The sequence below is a fragment of the Trachymyrmex cornetzi genome, unplaced genomic scaffold (assembly GCF_001594075.2).
Source record: "Trachymyrmex cornetzi isolate Tcor2-1 unplaced genomic scaffold, Tcor1.1 scaffold156, whole genome shotgun sequence".
In the NCBI taxonomy this organism is placed as follows: domain Eukaryota; kingdom Metazoa; phylum Arthropoda; class Insecta; order Hymenoptera; family Formicidae; genus Trachymyrmex; species Trachymyrmex cornetzi.
In genome coordinates, this window is record NW_017296157.1 from 1,620,113 (window position 1) to 1,633,046 (window position 12,934).

Consider the following 12,934-nt stretch of genomic DNA (forward strand, 5'->3'; position numbering starts at 1 on the left):
TTCATGTGGCTCCCTCTAAAAAAAATTAATAAAAAATATCAATGTATGCTCATTTGATCGCATTTTTAAAAACGTACCAATAGATGGCCCACCCTGTAATTGGAAAAGGACGGTTTAGAAAAATCATTAAAATCGTTATACCATTTTACTATTATTGGTAATTGGTAATTGATAATTGGTATTATTGGTTATTGGTAATTCAAAAAATGGTTTTTTAAGGGTTGAAACGAAAATGACAAAATAACATAATAATTTTCTGTTAAGTCTGACAGAAAATTATTAACTATTCGAATAAATGGGCAAAAAGAACATATTTTTACGGTCAAATGTTATTTTTGTCATTTCGTTATCAACTCTTAAAAACGATTTTTTCGAATTGTGACAATTTTAATGATTTTTTTATCACCTTTTTTGAAAAATAGTTTTTCGTGGGAAAGAAATATTTTCTTTTTCTTAATTTTGAGTTATCACTTTTGAAATAAACGAACCACATCATTTCCTAAGAATCATCTTTTTTATTGAATCATGAGAAATAAAGTTCAGACGACTATCAAGACTTTCAAAACACATTTTATTTTAATTTCTCGGTTAAATCGCGATTGCAAATACATAGGTAATGGATATAAAAATCGATTCTGAAAGTGTATCTATTTATTAAACCTTCCGATTTCAAGAGATTGATTTCAGCTGAGTTGTTAGGTCAAAGATGTCGATATATTTTGAATAAATAAGTGTTATATTGAAGTGTTATATAATATGAGAGATTATATAATCCGAGTGACATGTTCCATTTAATCGATTTTTTCGTTGGTTCTCATAAAACTTTAGAATCGTTTAAAAATAAGAGCGATTATTGGACGGTGCGCGACGGTAATTCGTCTCGCAGATTTCCTTTTAAACCGAATTAATTTCTGCGTTCAGCCATTCATAATTCACGATATTATATTCACCTTCATTTAGGATCGCGGAATATTTTATGGTTTCGGTAGATATCATTCAGCGAGATACCTTATCGATTATCTGAGGTCTGAGGTATCGGTATATCGGTATATATTGTATAGTTCATGCGAAATGCGAAATCATATTGATTAGAAAGACAAAGATAAAGAACGAATATTGTAGATTAAATCTTATATTTAGATGCATCCTGAAATTACTATAAAGATCGCCGAACGTTTTTGTCTCTTTTTATGTTTTAGATAGCTAATTTTTTTCGGTATTAGGAGAAATACGTAGCAAAAAACTATTTCGACGCAGAATGAATTGTGCGTGCGACACGAATGAACGAAAGGAAAAAAACGTACAGTTTGCGAAGCGAAGCCGATCGGTCTTTTGGAAGTTCGGGAACGCTTAACACAGCTGCGGAATCGAAAACGCCGAGCCGTCAAGTCGTGAAAATGGTTCGAGCAGATCGAAGAGCTTAATCCCAACATCGCGAGAAGAATTCAATACGAGAGCCGTTCAGTTCGCCTCTGCGCCGAGAGCACCCTGCCTATCTTTTTCACAGAGTTTTCCTATTTTCTATCTCTCCGCGTTGAATACATTTGCGTGCTGCCGTCGCCGCCACCGCCGCCGCCGCCGTTTTCCCCTCGTCGCGTAAAGAACGTCATCGTGGTGTAAAATACTTGTCCAAGAGAATCTTCCAAAGTTCTTCGCGCATTAATCATTTCTCGTGTTTCGTGCGGTCGGATTTTCAGTGGCCATCATTAATTTCCCAAGCGAAAACTTGACAAGGGGTTTCTCTTTCATAAAAAAAAGTCGAACAAGTTTTTGTTCCAATTAGCAATTTTTGAAGAATTTGTTGATTGAGTAAACAGATAAATGATGTGACTCATTTGTTTCGAGATCTACGATAAAAAAGAAATTACTATAAAAAGTAAAACAAGGATTATTTTAAAATTCAAAAAAAAAAATTGAGAAGATCTATTCTGTTCGTATATTTTACCTCAATTAAAAATTCGATTTTTATCTTTTAAGAAAATGACGATCTAATAAATAGATAAATGATGTGACATTATTTGTTACGAGATACAGAAGAAATTGTGATAAAAGTAAAACAAAGATTATATTAAAATTTAATTGAGAGCGTCTGTTCGATTCGTGTAATATTCTACTTCAATTTAAAATCCGATTTTGGTCTTTTAATTCTTTTCTCATTCGTACGACCGCAATAAACCTCTCGATTTGTCATTATTAATAAAACACGTATCAGTTCGATGAAAAGTTATTACGCGTTACACAAAACATTCTGGATCGCAACGACAGACATTCGGCCTGTCAGCTGCCAGTTTAACTTTTAGTCGATAAACCGAACCGGCTCTAGACGTTGGTTTCCGTTCATGTTTAGCAAAAGGACGCAACGTTCGATAAACAACAAAAACCTGCTTTCGGTTGATATTTTTTACTACTCTCAAAATTCGCCGTTTTAAAGCTGGTTTTAGTCAATCGCAAGTTTATCGCGACAGTCAATCTGTGGAGCGTCAATTTTAAAACTAGAGATCTCACAAGAGAGATTAAACATCATACGTTCGTTCCACTATATTTTTTTTTCAGAACCTGCTTATACAAGATAGAATAAGATGTCCTCGTATTTTATCCTATCTTATCAGGTTGATAAAAATCATGTTTTAAACATGTTTTGTATTTAAAACATGCTTAATCGATGTTTTTAACATGTTTTAAACATGGTTTTTTATAATACTGTTTAAAACGTGTGAAGTATTAAAACATGTTTTAAAAAAGACACGAAGTTCTGTCCTTTACAAAAAAAACATCTTTTACCAATCCTGTTAATCTTATGTATCTATCTTATTTTATCTTAAGCAGATCCTGAAAAATATGACTAATCAATCAAAAGTTGTTTAAACGTCCAATCTTTTACTTGAAAATCTCTAACTGTAACAAGCTTACGATTAATGTAGAACTAGTTTTTATAGACAAACGACGGCCGTCGGTTGTCACAGTGACTTGCATAATTTATGAGGAAATTTTGCGAACATCAGCTCGAGCTGGAGAGACAGAGCGAGCAGGGGGACGTGAGCAATTATCAGGCGAACGGCGAGTTCCATCTTCTGGACTTCACCGCTCGCAGAAACGTCGAGTATTACTCCTGTTGCGAGGAACCGTACCCCGACATCACTTACGAAATTCGCTTACGACGACGTCCGATGTTCTACGTCTTCAACCTGATTCTGCCCTGCATACTAATCAATGGTGTTGGTAAGTGGAGTACATAAATGCACATACCTGAGCGAAACAGCGCGGAATGCCCAAGTTAGTGACCTGCAATAGATCGATTAACGTTCGTACATCAAAGCGCATAATAATTGTTTTTCGGTACTTGTATGTATTCAAAATATTGTTATTACAATTCCTGATTTAGAAAGTTCTAATATTACAATTAATGGCGTTATATCTCATTTTATATCTTACATTGAAAATATATTTTTAAAAAAATTGGAATAATTAATAATTGCATCATTAGCAGCTTTTTATTCTAAAAATAATATATTCAAGAAAAAGGCCCTGAAGAAATAAGTTATATGATGAACAATCTTTATTATATCTATGATTTATTTCTCTCTCTCCCTCTTTCTTCGGAGCCTTTTTTATTTATTCTGAAAATACGAACAACTTTTTTTGTAAACAATATAACGCGCTCATTTATCGATCTTTACATCGCATCATATTCGGCGAAGAATAAAATAATCGACTCTACTTTTCTTTAAAAATGTCTTTTCACAAAAAAAAAAACCGTAACTTTTTAAGACATTTATTGTTAGGTTGAATCTCATGAGTGAAGTTTCACAGATTGTGAATTAATGATATGCGGTATAACATAATGCAAATCTCGAGGACCTCATTTATTAATAAAGGAAATAACAGGTCTTATCGTTAGTTACGAAGTAAATTTCATAAATAAACCCTGAAACTATAAAGTAGACCGCATGAGAAGTCATATAAGAGATTAAATACGCTCTCTCTTCCGATCTTTCCGCACTCTTCGTACCACCTGCTTGCACGAGAAAATTGAGATTGTCCCTACTAGCACGAAACGCGAATCTTATGAATTTCCATAATAGTTTTCGTAATCTCGGCGGAAAAAACGATATCCTTATTAATAACTATGCGAGAAATCAAATTACATGTTAAAACTCCGCTAGAAATAGTTGAATCGACGTCGATCGATGTCGATAGCACTGGTCAATCGATATCGATTCAACCAATTATTTCAAGCTGAAAATTTATTATTGTTTGATAAGAAAATTAAGATGCACGATCATTGCTTTTATATACGTGTTTGAAAGAAATTCGGAATTTTAATAAAATATATATTATACTATATTTAAATAGAAATATGTCAAGAATATTTCGGAAACAGAGAGAATTACTTGACAAATTTAAAGTCAATTAAATTTTTATAAAGATCTAAAGGATTAATTGCTTGCCATAAATTTTTGACATTAAATATTTTTGTAATTATTGTTTAAATTACAATCAAACCAAAATTATCTTTGTATTTATTTTTGATAAGTAAAAAAAATTTTTTATTTAAATATAGTTTCTTATTATCTAAAATTTTACTCTTAATCACTCTATATATATTCTAATATCACACTAATGCAATTAAGAAAAAGAGAAATACATATTTCTCATAAAAATATTATAATGTAGGCAACAAAACAAAAAAAAAACGTAATTACTAAATTTTTAAAGTTCTTTGTTAATTATTCGTAAAAACGTAGAAAAAATGATCTTCGAATATTATGTAATTTTATGCAAAGGAGGAGAAGATGAGAATTCGAAAAATAATATTGCCAATTGGGTCTAATAGCGTTAGGATTTGTACGAGGGAAAACAAATTAAGTGATCGCCTTTAAGGAAACGGCGGCATAAACCGAAGCATTTCATTATATTTCTGCTGCCATTTATCGATAATGAAAGAAATTTTCCGAGAACTTGTTAGATATTAGCGCCAAGCTAACAGAACAGCAATTACCTATCGAGTAAAAAACGAATTTTATAAACAAAAAAAAGTGGAAAGTAGGACATAATAAAAGTCTCCCTAGCAACTGGGGTCTTTAAAGGCACCATCCACTTTTTTATTGTGAATCTTAGTAGATAAATTTAAATATGTAAATAAAATAATCTGGCTTCTAGGGGGGGGGGGGGGGGAAAAAAACGTTTTTTAAAATTTTAAAAAAAAAAAAAAAAAATATACAAGGATTTTTTTTGACTTTTATAATCTGGAACAATAAAAAATTTACTGTTTCTTGAAGGCCCCTATTACTGACGGAGGAATTAATGTTACCGACGAAAGTTTAAGAGAGTAAAGAAATTAACGTATAAGGTATATATAGAAATAGATAGATAAAAAAAACATATATTGAAATAACAGAATATAAGACCCAGTAGGGCAATCAAGACTGTCGGACAAATGGGACAACGCAATGGCTTTCCGATGATAAAATTGATGGTTATTGTAGAACAGTTAAAAAAGGGCAACTACGAATTATCGGGAAATATTTATATGGTTTTGTTTTGGTCAAGAGAATTCGTAAATTATTTTACACAATAATAGTAAAAAATAAACAAAATTTAAATTCATTTTCCATTTGCACGAATATTTACTAATATTTTTCGCAAGATTAAGACCGGTACAATTCATAATTGGTTTTTATATTTAGGACCGTTTTAAGTACAGTCTTAAGATGTTATGAACCTATCAGAGAATTATATATTAGCGTCTTAAGATTTTACTTAGGATGGTCTTAAAATAAGAATCGATTATAAATATCTTAAGACTCAAATAAGAATTATGGGGAAACCGGCATTCTATAAAACATAAAATTATCGTGATATCAATCAATAAGGAATTTAGATATTGATATGCTAAATATAATAATGTTTAATAAGAACAAAAAAGATACGGAAAACTTAATAAAATTTAAATTTATCGAACTGAGAAAAAAGTAACCTGAGACTACCTCACCTTTTTTTATCGCTTTTTTCCTGCAGTTCTGCAGGTTACTCCATTCTCGATCTACAAACTTTTGAGTTTGTCACGAGACTTTAAATCGAAATCTCGTGGAATATCTCGGATTCAATATTTCGCGGTAAGGGTGAAACTTTCGCGAACGCTGTTCTTGTTTGCTTTCCAGCCCTGCTGGTGTTCTACGTGCCCTCCGAGTCGGGGGAGAAAGTCACCCTTGGTATCTCGGCCCTTCTGTCTATGACAGTGTTCCTGATGACCATCCGCGAAACTTTGCCACCCACGGAGAAGACGCCACTGATAAGTGAGTACTTTGTTAGTCATTTCTGATTGAAAACTTTAATTTGAAATTCGAAAACATTTCTACATATCCAAGATATTTTCAAAATATTACGATCCATCAATTTTTTTCTATGCTGTTATTATATTTGAATTATGATAAATATTTTTTCGGAATCATATTTTCGAATTTTAAAATCACTCGATTTTGTTAATTTGGAATTGTTCGACGCAAAATGTTATCGATACGATTTTTTTTGGTTCGCATTACCCTGCTTTTATGTTAGTTAATTTTAAAATTAACACTCTAAATTGGCTGTCGTAATTAGTTTGAAATTGACTTGAAAGCGACTAATGTAAGATCAGAGTAATGTAGAACCAGGGTTATAGTTGCTCGTTACTCATTAAAAAACCTGCGGGAAAGTGCACCTGGGATTTCCTTCAGACGCGGTTAGCCGTCTCTGCAAGATTGAATAGCGTCTCATTTCTGCTAATGTAGTCTTCAAAGAGGGATCCCGAAGGAGTGTGCTCAAAGAACAGCGAGAAAACCGAATAAAAATAGTCCGGAATCGTTACTCAAGTGGAGAAAGAATTTTGTTTAATGGTTAGACACACACAACGGTTTGTGTGGTAGACAATTTTCTTAACAAGATACAACGAGTGCATCATATTCAGCAAATTTCCTCAAATAGAAACAACAATATTTTATCCAAGATTCTTTTAATTCAATCTGTTGTATTTAATTTAAACATATTTATATATTTTAAATATGTTTAATTCAATATTTTATAAGAGAGATGAAATTTCATATTGTATAAAAATTCTTTGAATTGTTTTTGCATCTTTTAAAAACGGATTCGAAAGAGAAATAAATTTATTTTAAATTAAATAAACATTTACTGGTTAATCGTTATATGACCCCCTTAGTTGATATGTAGCATACGTTTAAAATTAGAGAAAATGCATTTGTTATAGAAGTAGAAAGTATAAGAATGTTTGTTTTATCAATCAATTTAATTTACTCTTATTTTGTTTTCATATTCATAAAAAATAAAAATTAATTTTACATCATAAATAAAATGACCGTAAAAAAAGCTGAACTTTAAATCACTATTCCAGTTTTTTTTACGATCACTTTATTTATAATGTAAAATTGATTTTTATTTTTTATGAAATACATAAAAACAAAATAAAAGTAAATTAAATTGATAGAGATAAAACAAACATTCTCATACTTTCTACTTTTATAATAAATGCATTTTTCCTAATTTTGGATTTATGCCAATTAAGCTTGTCAATTAAGGAATTTATATAAAAAGCGATGAAGAAATTAAATAAAGCTAACAAATTTAAACGAGTCCAAATTAAATGACTAATAATAGAATTTTACTTATATCAAAATGACAAAAAAATACTCACGAAACGTTTCAAACTTAACTTAGTCTTTCTGAGCCGTGAAAACATTACTTAAAGTTTTTACATGATTTAAATTTGTAATTTTTTACGGCTGAAAAGGACTAATTGTAAATTAAGTTTGAAACATTTTGCGAGTGGTTTTTGCTATTTTCAATGTGAATAAAATTATATTATTAATCATCTAATTTGGACTCGTTCAATTTTTTTACCTTCGTTCAATTTCTTCATTGCTATTCTATCTATCCGTACTTTTCCTTTTGATGCTTTCAGGTCTTTACTATGGCGTCAGCATCTGTCTGGTGTCGTTCGCATCCGGTCTAGCGGTCGTGACGTTGAATTTGCATCACCGTGGTGTGCGGGGCATTCGCGTACCAAGTATCGTGAGATCGCTGGTCTTAGACAAATTAGCCAGGATAGTATTTCTGAATTTCCAAGAGGAGAATAGATCGGTAAAACGGACGCACGTAATGCAGATGCATATTTCAGTTTCTTGTAATACGCGGAGCATTTTGCAAACCACCATCCAGTTTCCTATTTAAATATAATAAAATTGGGCCAATATTCCGTTGTGGGCGAGATTCTGATTCAGATCGATCGGATTAATAATTCTGAGAATTGTGCAGCTTCCTGCGGATATATAATAGCGTAAACAGGGTCGGCGTCAGCCGTTCGTTCCAGCATACATAAATAAAACGATATAACGGAAGATGGAGCCTTCAATACTGTATAAAAGAGTAAAAGAATAGATGTGGTGTAAAGGAACTGAAAAGTATACATATAATCGATTAAAAGACAATAAGAAATTTATAAGTGAAAGAGAACGTTTAAAATGTAAATTATGAACAATATGATAAAATTTTATGAAATAGATTTTAACTATTAATAAAAAAAAATATGAAAAATAGATCGAGAGAGATATAAACTTTGTCTCCGAATGTATTTTGATTATACGAACGTCTGTAGCTGATTCTAAACGTAAACGAATAACGTATTGCACCTCATCGAGAGAAAGTTTCGCGGTTGATACAATTTCTAAACACGAGCCCGCTATTACTCTGTTCTATAGAAAAGTTACAGCGCAATCATCAATATGATATCACAGCGATTTATTATATCAGCAGGAGCCAACGGAACAATTCCCGAGAAGAAAGAACAATTGTCCGCTGCACTGTAAACCTGAACTGCCGGAACAGCACGTATCTCCCAAATATCTATCGAGGAAAGACGATAGTAACAGTTCTAGTCCCAGTTTAGGTGAGTCTGTGATAAAGACAACTAAATTTATTAAAATGTCAGTGACTTATTAAAAGGCACGAAGTTACACGATTGAAAAAGTCGCTTAGCTTTTTTTAGTTCTCATAACTTTGGTTTTTTTAAAAAATATTAATGTTATTCATAATTTAATGTTATTCATTATTACATTCTCAAACGTATATTTATATTATTTATCTTTAAGTGTATTTATTAATTTATCTCCATGTTTATATATTATATTATAAATTTATATATGTTTATATATTATATATTATATTGTAAGAATTGTATAAAAGTCAATTTTCTTCTAGAATAAAATAAGTTTCTCGTCCATTCTTTCTCATAAAACCGTTATTTTAGAATTGCAATTTTATACAATTTTTATTTTCTATATTTTTATAAATTCGTTGTAACTCAAAAAAATCACAAAAATTTCACAAAAACTGAAATATGTCTTTCTAAAATAATCATATCGCTTTTGTGCAACGTGTAACTTGATTACGAAATATTTACTTTCATTTGCAATCAAGCGTAACGATCTGATATATTTCTTGTTTCAAATATCCTGTCGTTCTGATTATACTTTAGTAGTCTGTCCATCTAGTTTGGTCTGATCTAGTTTTTTTAGACAGCTTATTTGTACCGTGTGATCAATATATATTATGAATCCTGTCGAACGATCGCACAGATCTCGGAAAAGAAGGCGGCCTTGAGACGCATTGGTCCCGAGTCCTGGGAAGAGTGCACGCGACCATCGAGAGGAACGAGCGGCGCCTGGTCGAGCAGGATCGTCGGGAAAGGACAGAGTTAGATTGGAAACAGGTCGCCTTGGTCAGTGATCGTGCTCTGTTGTGCGTTTTCTTGCTTACGACGATCGTCAGCACGGCGGTGATTTTATGCGGCTCGCCCCCGACTCCGGATGCGTCCAAAGATGGGTAATCCTTGGACTACCGGTTCGACTAACCGTTTGATGGTTGGCGAACAACGCTTTTCGAAGATCACCGATGATTTTTGCTTCAGATAATTTTGTTTATAATATAATGGGAAGAACGATTTTACTAAAAGATTAAAAGTTTTTTGCTGAATATAGATCTGAAAATAATTTTATTGGAAATTCAAACTGATAGCTAAAATAATACTTTTTGCAGCATTGGTCATCATTTTTTAGTTTCCAACATGATTACTTGACGATTCAATAAAATTATTTTCAGATCGGTATCCAGCAAAATTTTAGATCTTTCAGCAAGATCGTTCCATATACTAAAAAAAATAAAATTTAGCAGGCTCATTGATATGACAAATAAATGAATATTTTTCGTTACTTGTTTTATAACAAAACATGTGTTAACTCGTGCAAAAAGTAAGTGAATTTTTGAAAACTAAAGTGGGAAGCTCTATTTTATTTGCTGATATTATTAATAGAAAGATCATTTTAACATAAGTCCAGTGTTTCTTCGTATGTTTCTTGAATGAAATATCGTGTAATTTTAGATAAATGTGACGTGTTTAGAAAACGAAGTATTTATCTCTTGAACAGAGGTGAATTTAGGGTACATAAAACCGCTGTTTATTAACTTCGGCAACACATTAATTTCTTTCTTTCTAAATAAATATTAGTAGTTTCTTAAGAATTTACGTATCTTAAATTATAACTTAAATTCGCCTCTGTTCTCTCAACGTTTCCTTTTTTATATCGAACGAACGAAGAATAATTTCGAATAGTTGAAACTGTAAATATATCTGTATCGAATTTATCACAGTATACGTAAGTCTATCGAGAGGTAGTGAATTCGTAAAAACTCATTAATGTGTCAAAAATGTGTTTATCGATATAAAATATCAATATTTAGATTTAGAAATGAGCATTCTTTATGGATAAGAACACATTATCTAATAATAAAACGATAGATGTATTATCAATATTGAGATGTACTAAAAAAGGGGTAAAAGTATAATTTATGACATAGTAGGAATAAATAATGAAATAGATTTTATTTATTTAACAAATGAAATCCCCCATAACCACATTTTTAAATTATTAAGTTCTTTTAAATTGACTTTTTCTTATTTATGTAAAAGTATTTATCAATTTCGTGCATTTAGTAAAAATATATAAAATATATTAGTACATAATAAATATATAAAAGCTTAAGAATCTTTAATAATAATCAGGTACAGGTGCACAAGCTATTTTTACAAAGTCTTCATATTTCACGTGTCCGTTCAGAGACACATTGGCCTCACGGAAGATTTGCTCCACTGCAATAAACAATAACATACTAAATACAAAATCTATGATTAATTATTGTTTTGCCTACTTTGCCATTCAATTTTTCTTTTGAGTGAAGCAAAATCTGTGATTAATTATTTATTGCTTTATTACCTTCTTTACTACTCAATTGTTCTCCCCAGTGAAGCAACATATGCGCCAACTGTCGTGCTGGAATAGTGCCGCTGCGAGAGGTATCAGCAGCTTGAAAAGCTTTTATCACTTCTTTCGGTAGATCCTCCGCACGAGTCTGAAGATGCATTACCTCCAGGAAATCGGCAAAGGACATTTTTCCACCTAGAATCGACATAAAAGATATTTTCATTTGCCTGTACAAAGTTTCTCTGATCTTTAAAACATTTAGAGTGAATCTCACTCTAAAAAATGAAATTGTACTCTTAAAGATTCAAGACTCTTATTCAAGACTGGCTCAGTTTTCACTCTTTAGAGTAAGATTCCACTCTAAAGAATTCAGAGAGTGGCAAAAGCTTGTACTGAATATTGTAGCCTATGGATTACCTTTGTCCTTCATGTACTTGTTCAATTCTGCAATGGTCGGACTCAGTCCCAAAGATCTCATAATTATAGTGAGCTCGTCAAGCGTGCGAATTTGACCGCTTCGGGCAAACAGGTAGAAACATTCTCGGAACTCTGCAAAAATAATAATTTCAAATCAGCTCGTTCAATTTATTTCAGCTGTACGATAGGCAGTGGTAATCTCGCAACGATTTCAAAACGTACCGTCTATATCCTCTTCTCTGAAGTAACGCGCCTGCAACAATTACATACTGGATGAGATACGAAGAGTAAAGCAGAATGCATATTAAGTAAACTTGGTTGTGCAAAGGAAAAAGCTAAACGAATAAAACCGTGCATGAAACATGTCGAAAGTAGATCGAGTCCCAGAGAATCAAGAAATTACGTTCTAAATAGATCTCAGAATTGTTGACAGAATTATAATATATATCGGGATTACCATGATTGATTAGATTTACACAGATCGCGTTTCTTTCTTGAGTGTCGGATCTTGACGCGATTTTGTTGATTTTGACACAACAGGTGTTTGACGCGAACGTAACCTCACTTGCTCTCCCTACGTCGCTTGTAACAGAGCGACATCGTTCGTCGGGAGATTCTACTAGAAATCCTGATTGCGCAACCTGTGCAAAGGAAGGTCAATGGTCCCAGCTGTCGAGCTGTCGTCGAAACACAATTTTAGAATGCATGACTTTTTAACGAAAGTCCGCAGAAACTTTCAAACGCGGATTTTTGTAGAAGCGATCTTCGATAAATTCAAATCGAGCACTTTTAACGAGTAGAGAGTCGACTTTTTTGAGAAGGAAAGATGCTCAAAGGAAAAAGATTTGATCGAAAGGGCAATTTAAGAATATATTAGGGCAAAATATAATTAACCCTTTGGTGCTACTATATGTTTTGTACCTACTATATGCTTTGTCACATATACAATACACACTGCAGGGTATTGTGTAAAAATATCGCGTAAAAATGAACATATATATTTATAACATTTTAAAAAATCAAAACGCGATATTAAAGAACATAATAATATATATAGTAATATATATAATAATATATATATATAGTAATATAATATAGTAATATAATATATAGTTTAGAGGTAGGCATATATTTTTATTTTGTTTTATTTTTATGTTTAATGTCAACGTTATTATATGTACATTAAAATTTGTTTGTTTTGGCTC

The 12,934-nt window shown here is 31.8% G+C and overlaps 2 protein-coding genes across 2 annotated transcripts in view; one reads left to right on the forward strand and one right to left on the reverse strand.

The window, feature by feature from the left end:
• Nucleotides 1-9,981, forward strand: part of LOC108758421 (neuronal acetylcholine receptor subunit alpha-7) — a 22,641-nt gene extending 12,660 nt beyond the window's left edge. Inside the window, exons 5-9 of the mRNA XM_018503397.1 lie at nucleotides 3,003-3,219; nucleotides 6,162-6,296; nucleotides 7,958-8,136; nucleotides 8,809-8,941; nucleotides 9,630-9,981. Coding sequence (XP_018358899.1) covers nucleotides 3,003-3,219; nucleotides 6,162-6,296; nucleotides 7,958-8,136; nucleotides 8,809-8,941; nucleotides 9,630-9,880 — 915 coding nt within the window. The 3' untranslated portion in view covers nucleotides 9,881-9,981. The remainder of the gene's footprint in view (nucleotides 1-3,002; nucleotides 3,220-6,161; nucleotides 6,297-7,957; nucleotides 8,137-8,808; nucleotides 8,942-9,629) is intronic.
• A 1,061-nt stretch (nucleotides 9,982-11,042) lies between these two features.
• On the reverse strand, nucleotides 11,043-12,306 carry LOC108758345 (calmodulin-like protein 4). The gene is made up of 5 exons (XM_018503239.1): nucleotides 12,187-12,306; nucleotides 11,952-11,982; nucleotides 11,730-11,861; nucleotides 11,325-11,507; nucleotides 11,043-11,200 (listed from the first exon to the last, which is right to left on the reverse strand). The coding sequence occupies exons 1-5, from the start codon at nucleotides 12,187-12,189 to the stop codon at nucleotides 11,100-11,102; spliced, it is 450 nt and encodes a 149-aa protein (XP_018358741.1). The 5' UTR covers nucleotides 12,190-12,306; the 3' UTR covers nucleotides 11,043-11,099.
• Between the last annotated feature and the right edge of the window lie 628 nt (nucleotides 12,307-12,934).

What these genes read in the sequence shown, in the direction of transcription:
- LOC108758345 (XM_018503239.1), bottom strand. An exon ending in CAGAGAAGAGGATATAGACG is followed by an intron (nt 11,862 to 11,951) that starts GTACGTTTTGAA and finishes TTATTTTTGCAG; the next exon opens with AGTTCCGAGAATGTTTCTAC. An exon ending in ACAATTGAGTAGTAAAGAAG is followed by an intron (nt 11,201 to 11,324) that starts GTAATAAAGCAA and finishes TGTTTATTGCAG; the next exon opens with TGGAGCAAATCTTCCGTGAG.